General features: G+C 37.2%; 1 protein-coding gene across 8 annotated transcripts in view; it reads right to left on the bottom strand.

Annotated features, from left to right (window-relative positions):
* fcho2 (FCH and mu domain containing endocytic adaptor 2) overlaps positions 1 to 18274 on the bottom strand; it is a 47218-nt gene that overhangs the window by 10818 nt on the left and 18126 nt on the right. Inside the window, exons 8-25 of one of the 8 annotated variants that reach the window (XM_079814920.1) lie at positions 17984 to 18080; positions 12889 to 12933; positions 12581 to 12650; positions 12247 to 12271; positions 11860 to 11916; positions 11602 to 11659; positions 11043 to 11218; positions 8381 to 8405; positions 7444 to 7488; positions 6188 to 6233; positions 5986 to 6071; positions 4324 to 4398; positions 2911 to 3423; positions 1987 to 2102; positions 1786 to 1903; positions 1414 to 1473; positions 908 to 1019; positions 523 to 678 (exon numbers count right to left, since the gene is read on the bottom strand). In XM_079814920.1, the coding sequence (XP_079671046.1) occupies positions 523 to 678; positions 908 to 1019; positions 1414 to 1473; positions 1786 to 1903; positions 1987 to 2102; positions 2911 to 3423; positions 4324 to 4398; positions 5986 to 6071; positions 6188 to 6233; positions 7444 to 7488; positions 8381 to 8405; positions 11043 to 11218; positions 11602 to 11659; positions 11860 to 11916; positions 12247 to 12271; positions 12581 to 12650; positions 12889 to 12933; positions 17984 to 18080 (1880 nt within the window). The remainder of the gene's footprint in view (positions 1 to 522; positions 679 to 907; positions 1020 to 1413; positions 1474 to 1785; positions 1904 to 1986; positions 2103 to 2910; positions 3424 to 4323; positions 4399 to 5985; positions 6072 to 6187; positions 6234 to 7443; positions 7489 to 8380; positions 8406 to 11042; positions 11219 to 11601; positions 11660 to 11859; positions 11917 to 12246; positions 12272 to 12580; positions 12651 to 12888; positions 12934 to 17983; positions 18081 to 18274) is intronic. The other 7 variants (XM_079814921.1, XM_079814924.1, XM_079814922.1 and 4 more) reach the window with 7 other exon arrangements.

Here is an 18274-nt window from a genome sequence, read left to right as displayed (position 1 = left end):
CTGCCCAAGAGACTATTGGTGCCGACATTGTGAAATGTTATTACAATTGAAAATAACTGCTTTCTGTTTGAATATATTTTAAAATGAAAAGTATTCCTGTGATGGCAAAGCTGATTTTACAGCATCATTACTCAAGTCTTCAGTGTCACATGATCCTTCAGAAATCATTCTAACATGCTGATTTGCTTCTCAAGAAACATTTCTTCTCATTATCAATATTGAAAATAGTTGTGCTGCTAATATTTTTGTGGAAACTGTGATGCATGTTTTATCAGTATTCTTTGATAAATAGAATATTCAAGTGAACAGCATTTATTTGAAATATTTTGTAATATTTTAAATGTCTCGTAAAAAAGTGCTGTTTAATTTTGATCAATTTAATGCATCCTTGCTGAATTTAATTATTGCTTTCTTTCAAAAACAAAATGTATCAATCAATCAACAAAAATAATACTGACCCAAAAGCTCTGAACAGTAGCTTAACATTAGCAGAAACACTTTGGTGTAAAGGTACAAACTCACCTGTGCAGTAGTTGCTGGTTGGGCATAATTTGCTCTAATCTGCTAGTATTTGAGAGTTTGAAGCTGAGTACAGCAGGAGACGGACTAGAGGTGAAAATCTTGATGATGCCACTGGGGAAGGACAGGGTCATGTCTCCTGTGATCTTCACAATGCACCTAAAAATCACATTTGAGGATTTTTAACAATCATTTTATAGAGATCACACTCACAAAGAGCATATCTAGAATAATTAACCAATGAATTATTTTCGAAAAATATAATTTTTCCAAGACTTTTCTAGGCATGGAGATCACAATTGTACAATCCTCTGATATCTGGTTTTGTCATGTGTATAGTATGTAAAGTCTGTATGTTCTTAGCAGGGCAGGGGTACATGAAACTCACTTGCTGGGATCTGCTCCTTTGAAATAGGCATTAACCGACTCTGTGAATGCTACCGCAATGGGCAATGCATCCTGGGAAGCCAGTGTTACTGGACTGGGCCCACGAGATGTCCCTATGAGATAAAGGATAAGGAGAGAGAAAGAAAGAAAAAAAAGCAATAAAAAAAGGTATGAATTAAAAAAAAAAAAGAATAGAGGCATTTTGAGAAATGTGGTTCAGTTAAGAAGATAATTTAAACCTTTGCAGTGACAAAAACTGACAGGTCGACAGGAATAAGGAAAATATATAATCTGCACTATTTGTGCCATGCATCCTCATCAGCCACAATGCATCAGACACACAATAGTCAGTTTCACAATTAGAGATCATTCACATGGTGAGTCAGAAAATGGGAGTAGGTGTGGTTTAGCAGATGGGGCAATGCAATTGGTTGATCAAGGAGAGATGATCATTCTTGAGTCAGTTAGTAAGTTAGAAAATGTTCTTCTGAGTTCTTTCCACTCTACCTGCTGGAGTCTCACATCTCTTGTCAAATGTGGGCAGTTTCCCCACAAAAAGATCGTCCTCTTAATTCAAAATGAAGAGAAGGAAACCATAAAAGGGAAAGAAAAAACACAGGACGAGAACACAGTTCACCAGTGAAGGGTGAGGATGGAATGATCTGGTGAGTGAAGTGTTGACCATTTTTTAAAGATATCCTATATCCTAATAACCATAGAGTTCATTGTTATAATAATGGAGTAACAAATGTAATAAATGATAAATAATATGAAGTATTCAAACATTTTGCAAGCGTGATGTGAACATGGATGATGTGAAGAAAGATTTTGTGTGTGCAGCTTGTGTTCACATGAGTGTGTGTGAGACTGAAGACTCACCGACAGTAGGTGTGTTGCTGGTGTTGGAGCTGAGAGAGGAGGAGCTCTCGGCACGAGCCAGAGGAGCAGCAGGTGGAGGGCTAGAGTTGGACACCTTAGGAGGGCTGAACGGCCGGCCCTGCAGAAAACAACCAACTGATTAATAATTCACTGTATTCAACCTTCATTCAGGATGACTCAGGAAATATCTCCTTTACTCACAGCCTCATTGATGCCTGTCAGCTTGCCTGCAGGCAGTTTGGGCCGCGATAATGGTCTTGGAGGCGGGACTATGGCTGCTGTGCCCAGAGGAGTGGTCGGCCTGTTTGGAGGTGGTACTGTGCATGGGAAAAAGAAAGAGATGACAAGTGTCAGAACCACAAAATGTACAAAAAAGGGGGAAATACGGAAACAGCACCTTCTGAGCATGATTAAAATCATCAATGCTGAAAAACATTCAAAATGTTGCCATACTGGGTTTGGCAGCACACAGAAAACAAGCTAACAGTCAAATCCAAGGATTACACCTGATGTCCAATCACATGCAAGGGCCAATGTCACAATATAAACATATTTAAAAAAGGAGCAAACAAAAAATAAGAATAAGAAAGGATAAGACCAGGCAATGAACCTAAAAGAAACATGCACACTTTAAACCATCTTAGTCATTGTGTTTTGAAATTAGAAAACACTGGATATGATATTTTCGACCAAGTTACTTTGTGTAGCTGAACCAAAATTCTTAAGCAAAACATAAATAAATAAATACAAATGCATTAAAGAAATAATGTATAAAACAAAATAAAATAAAACCAAACTTGGGTTACACATTTACTTACTGTATCCAGCTAAACCGTAATAAAGACTATGATGGCTTACATGTGATTATTTGGTTACATTTGTATTATTTAAATCAATAAACAATGCAGTAAAAAACACAAAAATAAATCAATTTTCATCAAATCAAACAAAAAAGTCAAATAAATCCAACTCTAACTGAAGAAAAAAAACAAATAAAAAGAAATCCAAACAATTACAATGAACTTTAGTTGCATAAAAACATCAAGTTTGTTAAAATCTCACTGTCATGTAGCCATGGGACAGTGTTGGAACATGCTTATAAAAACTCTTATTCCACAATATTACCATCCTGCATGGATCGTGCTGGTGCTTCCTTCAGAGAGGGGGGGCTCTCCTCTTTCCCAATGCTGCCAAATGGGTCACCAGTCTCTCTGAAGAAAAGCTTGGGCTGTTGAGACACAGGCACTGACCGAGGTCTCGCTGGTTGATGGGATGGTCCACGACATGGCACAAAGGCATCATTGAAGGCAATCCATTGGCTCTGGGCCCAGGATGAAAGCGTGTCTGGACCAGTGGCAGGAGCACTGAGAGGGGGGTTGTGGGTAGCGTAGTCCTTAGGAACAGCCTGTAGGGCTGGAGGCACGCTCAGAGCTCGAGTTGGGCCAGGGTGGAGGGGGGCAACAGCCTCATCGGGGAGAGAGGTGGTAGGAGGAAAGGGGAGAACAGGGAATGATGGGCCGCACGGCTTGGCGAGACTGGCCGGAGGAGGGAGTTTGGAGGGAGGGAGCAATTCAGGAGGCTCGGTAACCTCTAGACTAATTGCTGAAGGAGAGGTGGGCTCCGACTGTAAATCCACTTCTGTTACAGGGGTCATCAGAGAGAAAAGAGTAATGCACGCTTGTGAAAAAAAATGACCACATACTGACAGGCATGCTGAAAAGACTACATGGAGAAAATGAAAAAAATATGAAAGAAGTGGAGGTGTGTCTATGCAGAGGAGATGCTTTGTTCTCTTAATATGAATGTGTAATACACAATTGCATTAAGAAAATATTACATAAATAGAAAATCAGTAATAATGAAACGTAAATGGAAGGTTGTGAAATCATCAGTGATGAAATGATCAAAAAATATATAAAATAAAATTTAAAAGTAGAATAAAATAGAAGTATTCAATTATAAAACAATAAAAAAATGTAATTAAATGAAAAAATTAAATATAAAAAACATTAAAAAAAACTATTTAAAGTAAAACAAAAAGTGCACATTTAAAAACTAATACAAACATAATAGAAAAATTATTAGTTCAAAATATTGTGGAATTTTTAAATATCCCTTAAAACATACTGCAATCTGGTAATCCTAGTGCCAAAGATTCAAAATGACATAAAATGGGGTCAATGTGTTCAAATTCTGTCATCATTTTACTCACTCTTATATTTTTCCAAACCTGTATGACTTCAAATAAGAGTAAGTAAATGATGACACATTTTTAATTGTTTAGTGAACTACCCTTTAAGTACCATGAAGTGTGGCTGCTGAGATTATCTTCTGTGTGCATAAAAATGTTAAAAACACTCATTTTTCACAGATACATCGCTAAGAAATATTAGGATCTTTAGCTGCGGGCGAGTTCAAACAAAACATTCCTCTCATCATTCACATTTTTGCATATTTCTGTGCCATTAGGGTCAGTGTCTGTTATGGGAAAAGTTCTATTCTGACGATCAAACTGCAGGCATGGGTCATAAACATTACCTGGGTCTTCAAAAACCTCATTTAACTGGAGTGGGGGAGATGTAGGGAAAGATGTTAAGAAGAGAGAAGCCAGGTCTGAGAAAAAGAGCATTGAACAAAAACAAAGTAAGGAAGAGAGAGAAAAAGGAAATCAATGTAAATGAGGTTCAGTTAAAACATATTAAGGCATGGAAGATATGCAATACCGTGCTACGTTACTAATAGCCTCTTCACTGCTCTTTTTGTTCCTTTGCCAGGTCAGAACCATAACAAGATCATGTTTGACAACGTCTGTGACACGGGGACTCTAAACTCCGCCCTCTGACCTCTGAAGGTGCCAATTAACTTTGGATTATGATTGGCCCTCGTGGCTAAGGTCACAGCTTGAATGAGGGGTTGGCTTTTTATAGTGACTGCATTGAGTGGCTTATCAGAGAGAAAAGCACTCGCTTGTTTGCAAACAATGACTTAATGTCACACTAAAATGTACATTCCTCCAAAATAAAGTATTATAATAATATTACTAGTTAATAAAAAAATAGTCAAAATTATTTCCTACAAAATGATTTAAAACAACAAAAAATAAATTTGCATATATTACATAAATTCTTTAAAACTACATACTGTCAACTGCACTATTTCCCAAGATATGAAAGCTTGCAATTCCCAGACGTGAAAAAAAAAATTTCATTTCAACAATCAAGGTCAAGAGCTTTCAAAGAGAGAGACAGAGATGAGAGTAGAGCGTGAGGAAACACAGACCATCCTCACGGAATACACACAGGGGTCTTATTCACGGCACAAGATCCAATGCATGCGTAAATCGTACATAAAACCCATTCTTATGTAAAATTGACATTTAATTCAATTGGACATTTTATGTAAGAATGGATTAACAGCATGAACGATTAACAAAGAATTGAATTTGTTTTGTGTTTCACAAATAAAGTCTAGGGTGTGTAAAATTCTGTAGAAAAAAGCGAGAACTTTGCAAGCAGTATCAGCAAATCATTTAGATATATTTGTTAAAATTCCTATTCTATAGTACCAAAATGTAAAAAAACTAAAGTGAACAAAAATAAAAAAGCTAAACACAAAGAAAAACGAAGACATTTTTCCCATGGCATTCACACAAGATTTCATGCTAAAGCACAGGATAGACTGAGTGAGATATGAAGTCGCTGTGGGATATGAAGGTTTCCGTGACAACAGCAGCCTGAGCAAGCTCTCTAGAGGCGACTGTTGTGGACTAGAAAAGCCCAGACACTTTCACCAGCCTGTAAGCATCATCAATAATGAAGGAGGTCAGACCTAAGACAAGCCTCCCAGAGGCTGGGGGATGGAGGAGGTGGAGGGGTGAATGACTTACGACTGTCTGCCTGTACAGTGTACGTGTGTGTGTGTGTGTGTGTGTGTGGTCGATGAAGAACGTTCTGACTCCATCACAGTAAAGCTGAACTCTGTCATTGAGATTAGTGTAGATACTCATACTCTACTGAAATGTGATTGTACTTTAATATACGTTACATACCGTTTTGTGAAACTCTGAGATATAAGGAAAACACCTCTGGGATTTGGATTTTTAAACGATTTCTAACATCACTAGATCACTGATTTCGTAATTAATACAAAACTGTACCCAGAAGAGTGTGCATTTGCTGTATTACAACAGATGAGTATTACCTGACGAATGGGGTAGAGACGAGCTGGAGCCAGCGCTGGTCGGGCCAAACGGATCCAAAGACAGCAGGTCATTATTGGCTAATCTACTGTTTGAAGATGAAATAAAAAACATTTGAAAGTTGTACAACATAGCGCATAAATAGTTACACTTTTGATCAAAAAAGGGTGAACAAATAATGGTTAACAGCAGAATTTGTCTTACTCATTAAAGGATGGCTGCGGTATCTTGGCTCGTCCCAATTCATCACCTGTAGATCAATGAGAAAACACGCAATTGAGTAATAGGGCAACTCTTCAGGCTTTATTCGTGATCTGCTGGTGGCCGGTTGCATAAACTGCTTAGACTAGTCTTAAAAGTTATCTTTTTAATTTTTTTCTTCAAGACTGGTTCTAACTTTTTAACGTCAGTTACATAAAAAGTTGAATGGTCAACTAGTTCTTAAGACACAGGGCCAGATTTACTAACAGCTTGCGTCAGTGCAAACCCTCTTTTGGCGTGAAAAAACTACTGTCAGGATTTACTAAAGAACACAGCTGACCTTATTGCATATGCATTTGTAATAGTTTTCCTTTCAGATGCAAAATCTATGGGATGAGAGTATTTAAATGAATCATGCAAGGTGATTTACTAAGGTCTGCGCTGGTCAGTTTATTAGTATTAGCAGCATTATTTACTGCCCCAAAAAAGCATGTCTTAAACCAGATGCTGATTTGCGCTGCTCTTGGTAGATTGCGTTGGTCATTATGGAAATTATCCGGGTGCATCTTTAATTTGCTCGTCGTCAGTAGACCACGCACAGAACTTTCCACTCCCATCAGCTCCTTTTTGGAATTGCTCTCTCACACCAATTTGCCCTGTTTAGTAAATCTGGCCCAGTCTTAACATAGTGGCTAAGTTTATGCAACTGACCCCTGCAGTCTGTTGCAAGAAACCCCTTAAATTAAGTCTATAAATCCCTTTACAATTATAATATCTTAACTGAAGGGGTTCTTGTAACTGGGAACTGCTCATTAGGTCCCAATTAAAAATGCAGCTCATGTGTTTCATGAAGTAAATAGGATGTTAACAAAGTCGCTTGCTTTAGCAAGGATAGTATTCTGACCATTAAGTGCCGTGTCAGTCGAGGACTTTGCTTCATGAGACACATGTCCATGCAACCCCATTTATTAAAATCGCAAGCCATAAATGATTGGCATAGTACATTTAAAGTGTTAAGTAATTGAGACCAAATCCCAATGACATACAGTATATTATACACAAAGGACAAATGACAGTGTTAAAAGACAACAGAATTAATTAGTAATGCTAATTTTTGTACACAATTAATTTTGTAATTTGAATTTTTTTATTTTCATTTTTACTAGCTCCACAGGAATCCCTCATTCCCACCAACACAAATGCAGCCGCGGACAAAAAGAGAGTGAGTACGCTGACTAAGACTCCTGAAGAATACTCACCTGTCTTTGGATTTACAGAAGGGAATGTGTGTTGTCGTATCATTCCTACAGTAAGTATGTTTGAGATCCACATTTACAATAACATTCAGTTCTGAATATGCTTCAGTTTACTCTATACGCACAATTGTAGCGTTTTATTTTTAAAACAAAATAGTATTGAATGTATAATATTAACCATTTATCTGCAATTTGCCTTAACATGAAAATAAAATTCTGTCCAACACCATTAAGCCAATAAGCATAATACATGTTGACCACAAAATCAAATTGTAAACTGGATTTAAACGAGTTTCACATAACATAGAGAGAAAGAATACTTATAATAGCATCTTAGTGTGATTTGAGATAAAACACAACATGTGTTGTATTAAAGTATTTGTCGGATAAAATTATCTGCCAGATCTTATCGATTTGCGGTAAATGCACTCTTTGAAGAAATGTTTACCGTTTCAGTGCAAGAATAACAAAGCGTTTCTACTGTGATCTCAATTACTCTATCTTACGGATTTAAAGTATGTAAAACTTTCCTGGGAGGTTGAAATCGTCGCTCTTGATGTGAGAACATGCCGCAATGTAAACACTACATTCTGGCATGCATCTGTGTTCGTTTAAGCCACAATTTACTGGAAAAATGTAAAATTATGATGGATAGAAAAACATAAACACACAATTAAGCAGTTAATCTTGCTCATGGCTTAAGGAGGCAACGCTGTGCTACTCAGATGAGGAAAAAATGGGAGATGATGTTTATTTTCTCATGGGATGAGTTGGCTTTAGAGGGGTCACCAGAGCAACATGAAGGAGGCTTGGCGAGAAACGTCATGGCCAAGAAAAACGAAAAAGAGAAGTCAAAATGGCAGGCGCTCTCCAGAGCCAAACCTTCAGAGTGACATAGGGATGGAGGGAGAACGAAAAAAATCACAAAAGGAATACTCACTGGATTGGTTCTTCTTCATATGAACCTGGAAATGAAAACAAGCTTTTATTAATGAGAGTGAGAGGAGTTATGAAAACAGCAGAAGACATGAAGTGCTTCATCCCCACATTCATTCAGTGGATATTGGCCTCACAGGACGAAAAGCACACACGCAGGAACGAGCGGAGAGCTTGCATACTCAAACCATCAGTTCAGTAACAATATTCTGCAGGCAGTCTAAACACGAGGAAATGAGTGGCAGATAATTCAACTGAATTCACTACCGGGATTGTTTTGAGGCTGAGAAATGTCAACAAGAGTCAGCTAGCAAAACGGCAACAAATGCACAAAGATGGGCTTGGTTTATTGTGTATTCAAAGTGACTCATGTGAAGCATCTCTAAACAAGACTCTGTCGGAGTGGATGGAAAATAATTTCACTTATTTTTTGAAAAGAAACGCATCAGAAAAAAACAACATATAGACCATAAATTCAACTAAATTATAAATTGCGAAGGAAAAACATATGGAAGCACACAAACAAATACGCACGCATAAAGAAAAGTGAAGGCATGGTTTAGTCCCATAGGCAGAGACTGGCAAATGGGTTCAATTACAGCACCCAGGCCACACACCCGCCAACGAAACAGAGAGAGAGAGAGAGAGAGAGAGAGAGAGAGCACATGAAGGGGAAAGAGAGACAACAGAAGACTAGGGGAAATGGAAGGCTCAATAATACCAATAATCTACAACAGATGACAAGGCATTCGTCATCACCTAGATTTCCTTACTTGACCAAAACTGCCATAAAATATATCCGCCTAAAAATGAAACGGGGCAACGAAAAGAAGAGAGACTGAGAAAGAAAGGAAACACAACTATGATATGAGACACAAAGACAAATGTTCAATATGAACATTGTGAATGTAGTTTTTGAGATGTGTAAATATTTCAGAGGTTTATCTGAGTGTTTACTGAGCACATTTGGAAGAAGACAGAAAGCTCAAGCCGGGTGAAATGAATGATGAAGAGCCTCCCTAAAAGATGTGTGTTAATCCATCTCAAACAGAGCAAACAGAGGCAGCGGCGAAGGTGTCTAAAGTAAACTGTCGCCCCGGCTGTGCTCACTGAAAACACAAGCTGGCACTTGTGAGGATGTGTTATTGCAGAAATGCATCACTCTGTCATTTCAAAGCATCACAAAGGGATGAAGAGCGAGGGATGCGGAGAGAGAGAGAATGTAAAACAAACACAAAACGCGATACTGAAAAGCAGAATAGATAAAGAGAAAATCATAGCTACAATTAATGATGTTACTGATAACTAACCTAACTAAAAAAAATGTGATTCCGTATAAAACAATTAATCAACAAACACAAATATACACTACCATTCAAAAAGGTAAGATTTTTAAATGTTTTTGAAATAAGTCTCTTATGCTCACCAAGGCTGCATTTATGTGTTCAAAAATATAGTAAAAACTATAATATTGTTAAACATGATGAATTTTCAGCAGCATTACTCCAGTCTTCAGTGTCATGTGATCCTTCAGAAATCATTCTAATATGCTGATTTGATGCTCAAGAAACATGTCTTATTAATCACAGTTGAAAGCAGTTGTGCTGCTTAATATTTTTGTGGATAAAACTGTGAAATTGTATATATTTTTCACAATTCTTTGCTGAATAGAAACTTCAAACGAACGACATTTACTTGAAATAGAAATCTTTTGTAACATTAAAATGGTCACTTTTGATCAATTAAATGCATCCTTGCTGAATAAAAGCATTAATTTCTTTCAAAAGAAAAGGAAGAAAGCTGCAAACATGTAATAAGAATCAGGGACATGATTATTTTTAACCAACTGGCTCTGTGAATGTCAAGACATTGGCCACCTTGATTAACTAAACAACTTTTTTTGTTACAGGCACAACTCTATAGAGTGTGTGTTTGTGCGTGGATTTACCTATGTTATGTTACTCATTCGAAACAGAGTCCCTCCATGCTTCCTGTGGTGTGATTTCAGGCAGGAAGTTGCATGGGTTTGTTTACCAACAGCACACACACACAGATGGTCCACAGGCCTAACACACACACTGCTCACAGTCTGTGCAGGAGGAACTACTTGACCAAACAACTCTGCATGCACACACATACTTCATTTATAACCCTAAATGACAAAATAGTAGGTCACCTTTGCACAAACCAGTAAATGTGGGATGTCACCCATAATGTCGTGACGACCAACCCAGACTTTATTCAATCTTCATTGCCTCACTGAAAATGTCTTAACGTCCGTTGGGCCTACACAATTTAGTTTTTAATGAGCCAGTTAAATCCTTATATTGACCACAGGTGCACAACGAACACGCACAAAATACAATTGCACTCAAGTGCACAAATCAGGATTGGAAAATGTGTGAAAGCATTTACAGCATCACTGAGGACTGCCTGTAAATATCATAATCAAACAGTGCCCTCTAGTGTCTGCTGGGCAAATCGAGGTTTTGTGGGAAGAGATGAAGACTGTAAATGATATCAACCAATCACAACTCTCTTTGCTGACGCTGTACAATCACCCTTTATAGAGAGGGAGACCAGCGTGCATTATTCAGTGTATGGATGAATGTGAATGCAAGGTCTGTATATGAGGAATATGTGGTCTTGTGTGATGCATCTCTTACGGCAGGGGTGGGCGAGAGGCTGATGTTTCCAATAGAGGCCTTCAGCTCATCGATGGTGGCTTTGTGTTGGTGTGTGCCATTGTTGGTCTGCACGGGTTTGATCTGGACGTGGAATTTTCGTGGCTCATCCTCATCTTCTGAGTCACTGGATGAATAAAAGGAGTTCTCTTTGGCATGTGATCAGAACCGTTAAGGAAAATGGTTCGTGAGGCATGAAAATTCATTTATAGTATCTTGGGCTAGACGGTTAAAAAGATCAGATTTTGTATTTTCTTTTTTTAACATGTATTCTAGTCCACACAGAGTGATGACGCAGCTTTGGTAAAGAAAACAGAAGAACGAAGAAAATCTGATGGGAAGGAATTACTTGGCAGCCATTCAGAAAAAAACGTGCAACAAAGAAAGATATCACACTATGTTCTCAAGCCAAAAAAAAGCGTTCAGAGTTTACATTGAGTAGAGGCGATGAAAGAGATAAAGGAAAATGTTTCTGCGGCTGAGATGAAAGCGTGTGTGAGGGATGGGGGGAATGGAAGAGATGTTTCTGGAGTAAGGATATCGTTCTCGTTGACTTCTGGTCGGATACAGAAGCCCTCCTCGTCCAGCTGAGGCACATTCTGCAGAAAAAACACAGAACACACCACAGACAAAATCCTATTATTCACACTCTTCAATCCATCACAAAACAAGCAAAGTCCGACTGAGGTAAAACACACTATTGTTAGCAATATCACAAGAAGTATTTACACTGTGTTGTCTTTACTTAACATTGTAAGAATTATAGACAATCCTTCAACAACATTAGGTCACCACTCACAGCGTTATGAAGATCTATAGCACCGTAGAAACCCGGGGGAGCTCCGTTGGAAGCGTTCTGAATGAAGGACGAACAAAAGAAGCTTTGTGGGTGCGACTCAAATGGACTTTTTCCAAAGTAACCAGAAAGAGCACACTTTGATCCGAAGAAAATGAGTTTCATATTATGAAACATACTTACAGGAAAATATTATCATTTCATGAAACATACTTACAGGAAAACACCTTTAGTATTGTATTAATTCAAACAGTCAAAATACTGATTATTTTCTCCAATAATAGTACATTAAATTAAACTAATATTATTACAATTAAATTAATATTACATTAATAAGCAAATTAATTAAATTAATAATAATTATATATAAATAAATATAAATATACTCACAACCGCTTCTACTTCAGCTGATTCACTGATTCAAGACAGAGAGAAAAAAAAAATGAAAATAAATACTTAATTTTTCCATAAATGCTATGCAAGTATAACTTATTACAATTACTCAAACACAATCCCCTATTGCTCCAAATTACAAAAATTATCTATACCAAAAAACTCTTATCTTAACCTCTGGTGATGAAAGAAATTTTCATATTCCTCTATGTCACATCAAATTAAAATAAGTATCTCACCAAATGATATGAAGAATGGTAGGTTTGGGAATGTAGTTCATTCTTTAAAACTCATTCATTGCGATCACAGCAAAATAATACTCAGCACTTACGTAGAATCTGTGTCTTTATCTCTCCTTCGGCCTGGTATGGCAAAGGTTTTTCTTTTTCTGGGTTTGACACCTAAACAGACACCGCAATGATTCTAACAAATCTAGACAAATATGGATGCACCTAAAATAGATGTACAGTATATATCGCCTTTAAAATAAAAAGCAATGGCTGCAAAACAAAAATTCTGAGTAAATTATTATAAAGAGATATAATTACAGATATAACAGAAATTATATATTTTTATATATAATAAAGAAAAATATGGGAACAGCGAGAGAGAGAGAGGAGGGGAAAAAACAATGCAGACCTTCTGTGGCGACAGAGACATTACATTCCTCAAATTCGATAGGCCCTGTAATGAAAACAGATAAACAATTTTAATTTTAATTAAGGCAATTCAATTGTATAATAAAACACCTTTTATACAGTGTTTAATGAAATCTTCGGTTACATGTTATTTTATTGTAATTACAGTGTAATGATCCATTTAAGCACTAAGCAATATTAATTAACAACATACGTAGTATTATATAAGGAATAGTGTTTAGTTTAGGTTTAGTTGCATGTAATTATGCATCATTATTATCTTATTATCTTATATTACTATAGTAAGTACATATACCATATGTAACAAGGACACTGCAAAATAAAGTGTTGCAAAATCTTGCACTTTAGTCCTCGAAAAAAGTCGCACACACGTAGGTCAGATTCTCTGGTAAGTAAATTTACAGAGTCATCAATGCATCTGGTGGCAATCAGGACAATCTGACTTCCCTTTTAAGCCAGAGCACGTAGTTCACAGCCAGCACGCAACACACACTAATAGAAGCATACCCACACAAATGCCTGGAAGCACTTCTGTTTTTAACCTCAGAAATCAAACAAATACACAAGTCCAATGCAATGATGTGCAGCACTGATATAGCACTTAGTCAAATGCTGTATAATATTCTCCACTGAAAATAGGAATTAGTATAGCAGTGAAATGACACACAGACGGCTGCAAAAAACAACAAAATGCACGCTTCATTTCTTGCTCATTAATTTTGCATATTGACCTCCAAGCTTTTACACTTTTAACGTGACCCATTTCCACACTGACACGCGGATGAAAGGATTTAAGCAAACAAGCCCTGCCAATTTTACTGTATTTTACTCAGGGTGTTGCAGTCATGACCTTACAACGTGTCAGCAAAGTTTCTATTTCAGAGTCAAAATGAGGAACACAATTCTAACAGTCTCATTTTAATCCGAGATCACTGTTACTAACCCCATTTCAGCTATAGATTCTCAATAAATACCCTGAACAGCATATCAATATTAATTCTGTGTTTTCGTGACTGGCCATAAAGAGAGGAGAGATGCCCCTCAGTGCTCTAAGAGCCCTTTAGAGCATGTTTTCTTTTGTGTTAATGCGCGTAAAAGCTAATGCTTGTCCAAGAAAACGAAAGACAGCATTTTACTACTACCAGACCTCAACAAGAGAGCCCAGGGCGCTATTTTCATTGCACAGAAAATGCCTTGACCTGAAAAAACAAAAGCGTGTGATATTTAACTCAAGCGGTTCAATAGAGTATCCCTGGAGAACAGCGCCCGTGAGCGGACCTCATGCGCACCGTTCAGAGCAGTCACGACAGGCTCACATCACACACACACATCATATACTGACGTATATACAGTATGACTGATCTACTCTACTGCACCGGATCACTTCACTCTCTCATCTCTCCGTTACTGTTTGTTTAAGATCTTCTCTGATCACATAATCAGAACTAAAGGTCACACACACACACACACATGTATAATGAAAGACCCGCTTAAATTAAAATCATATTACATTTTTTGAACATAATTTATTTGATGAGAAATATCATGAACCACACACTAGAGACACACACTAACCTAACCAGTCTTATTATGGACATAGCATAGACCTTTATTGTTTTTGCTGTTAAATATAATCATTCTATATAATAAATAAATGCTAAACATCAGAAAAAGCATTTATTATATTATATTATATTATTATAGCATTTATAGAATTAACAACAAAAGCAAACTATAGCTACAACTGCAAAACAACTACAAAATAAAAATGAAACTTACAACAATCAGCAAGTTTGTCAAAACAGGTTTAGAAAACCAAACAATAAAGATTGATTTCGAAGATATCCATGCAGCTGCAGGAAAAAAAAGTTTCATCTAATTAAGCGATGGCAGGCGAGGAACGGTGCAAATGACAACACTTCCAGGCTCCATCTAACAATATTTATGCACACAAATCCAAACATTAGACACAACAATGCCATCTAAATCTGGAAAAGGGGTATTAGGTTTTGTTTAAATTCATGTAAACAGGCAGACTGCCTTCGTTTACACGAATGCATGTGTGTGTATTTATGTTTGTGTAGGTTTCTAGCAATACTTTGAGGAAAACATTGCTGAAAAATGTTGATAGCTAAATCTAACAGAACCATCCTTTGGGAATGTCCTCAACAACAACAAAAAAGTTTTACTAAAACTCTTAAAATGTAGTAGAGTTGGTATTCATTTAGTAATTTTCATTTAGTAGTCTTTAGTAATTATAATTAGGTTTATTTAAACAAAAACAACAGAAGTTTAAGGTACGTCCTTATTTGGATTGCTGGGTAAATGTGTGCTTTTGTGAGTACCCATACACATGCATGTTTGTATATGAGAGGCGCATGCAGTCATGCATTAACCGAGGATGTTTTTATAAAATTGCATATGTTGAGCATGGGGTCTCGGTTGGAGCAGCAAGGAGAGTTTGCGTGTCTGGCTGGCGGCCAGTTCACAGCCCAGCTGGATATTGCTGAACTGCTCTTGCAACCTCCCCACAGCCCAGCGTGTCACTTCGGGATTGTTTCCGTGGTACAAAGTTTGTTCAACCTCTCTCTCTATATATACTGGTTAGGGCTGCTCTGATTTCATCAGCGTGCCGCACAGGTTATTGCTCTGACAGCGGCGCAATCCCTAATGAACAGCTTGATACGAGGGAAGGAATGTTTTGTTGACCAAAACAGCTTTTAGTCTCAATTAATTTTGCTGTCAAAACAAATGGAGGGCAACCAAAAGCCTGAACGTTAAGTCTAGACCCCTGTGGGTCACTATACGTTCATACATGGTTTAATTGGTCTACCTGTGTATGGCATATTATACACACACACACACACACACACACACACACACACACACACACACACACACACACACACACACACACACACACACACACACACACACACACACACACACACACACACACACACACACACACACACACACACACACACACACACACACACACACACACACACACACACACACACACACACACACACACACACACACACACACACAGAAGTTTGGGGATAGTATGTTTTTTTATATATATATAATTTATTCAGCATTTTATTTATTAAACTGATTAAACATGACAGTAAAGTAATTTAGAATGCTACAAAATATTGCTATTTTAACAAATGCTTTTGAAATAGAAAAAAATGTATGTGTCACGATTTCCACAAAAACACAACTTTTAACATTAATAACATAAGAAATTATTCTAGAGCAACAAATAAGCGTATTAGAATGATTTCTGAACGATCATGTGACACTGAAAACTGGAGTGACGGATGCTTCAGCAAATTTTAGGAATTTAAGTGCATTCAAATCAAATGCTCTTTTCAACGTCTCTCTTAACAACGAAAATGTGTGTTTATTACTTAAAAATAGCAAAGTAACCCCGTCTTTGCTGAGAAATATAATGTAGTGATCCATTAGCAAAGCTATTTTATGTCTAAAAGTCGTGGGGAGGTGTTGATAACAAGTTTCTGTGCTCCTGAATGTTTTCGTGTGTGCGCAGCGCAATCTCCACTCTGTGTGTGAGTGACTTAGGCCTGTGTGTGTGTGTGTGTGTGTGTGTGTGCGCGTCAATGAAAACAGCGCATTAATATAGAACGGTGATTCAACTGACTTGGAACTACCTGTGCATTAAATGATTTTATTGCACACCTTCCAGCCAATCAGAATCGAGTATTAGACAGACCATGGCATAATATAATTTAATATAATATAATATAATTAATATAATATAATATAATATAATAATATAATATAATATAATTAATATAATATAATATAATATAATATAATATAATATAATATAATATAATATAATATAATATAATATAATATAATATAATATAATATAATATAATATAATATAATGTCGAGTCTGTCGAGTGTGTGTTTGTGTGTGTGTGTGTCAGGGTGCGTCTCAATCAGCTCCCTAGCTTCCCAGGTGGTGAATCAGTACATCGTGTACTGTACATGAATGTGGCCGACTCCCTGATCAGTGCCCTGACTACTGAACTAGGGAGCAGATTGAGACCCACCCACACAGACAGGACATTCACACACTTTCTATTTTGTCTTGTCGCGCTTTGATGGTTTAAAAGCATTAGCCGGAATAAGAGCGTGATCATATAATGTAATGCTAGAAAAAACGGATACAAAAACGCATGCTGCGTAATTTGCTTTAAATATTTTTTTACGTGTTAAACTGAAACGCGCTAATTTGCACAGCACTAAATATAATATAGAAGTGGCGAGAAACTAAGTTATTACCTTTGAACTGTGTAATTTCTGTTCCACTAGCATCACCATTCAAGAAAAAATATTATTTTCAAAATGGTTTCCTAAACACTCCACGTATCTGAAACTGGACAAATGAAACATATAGTCCCGCCCCAAACAACACAGTAATGTTTTGAAACATCACTGGGAGAGAAAATAATCCAGCATCTAGTGTACAATATTTATATTGTTAACATAATTACTTGTTAAACCGGTGTAATTGCGCTCCACGCCCCTTTAGCTTTAAGCAAGATTACATACACATGTGAAAAGTGAAAAAAATGTCCACCCTGTGAAAGGAGGGAGAAGCAGGAGGTCAAATGAAAGGTCACGGCGGGATAAGTGAGGAAAAATAGCAAGAGCACAGGGGGAAGTGTAGCTGTGCCAAGCTCTATCAATGTCAAGTGGCTTAATCTTGTGTAAAGGTGGGCGAGCTTGACATTCCACTTAGCATGTGACGTTAGCGTTAGCATGTGACAGCCAGTGCTGGCTGAGACCTGGGTTGAAAACCCCTGTAAGGGTCAGAGCTCCACAAATCCTCCAGTGTTAACTCCACCATGCTACAGCAATCAAGTCAAACATACTCCTAGTGTGTTTACAGTGCAGCCTAACACTCATATCTAATCCCTCACCAAAAAAAATGTAGTCAGTTGAACTTATGACCATTCTTGTTAATAATATCAAGAGCAAAGTAGTTTGGTGCCAGAGGTTAATGCTGTTTGTGTGTGATTTAGCGGTGTTACCTGGTCTCTCTTTGCCTGTTCCTTTGCTTTCTGCCAGTTTCTGTATGAGGCTCTCGATGGAAGTGTTCTCCATGTTGTTCACAAACTCTTGTTGCACCTTTACAATTAACACAAAAATAGATGCATAAGATTGCATGCCCTTCTTTACTACTTGCACTGTAATCGCTTAACTGAGACAAATAAAGGTACATTTATATATAGATGTAAAAATGGTTTCTCAAAAAAAATATGTAAAAGTATAAAAGCAAGATGACCATCAAATATCTATAACATATGGTTTCCTAAAACTAT

The sequence above is a fragment of the Gobio gobio genome (assembly GCF_949357685.1).
Source record: "Gobio gobio genome assembly, chromosome: 4".
Lineage (NCBI taxonomy): Eukaryota > Metazoa > Chordata > Actinopteri > Cypriniformes > Gobionidae > Gobio > Gobio gobio.
Note: the sequence above shows the minus strand (reverse complement) of the source record. Positions and strands in the feature narration are given on the sequence as shown.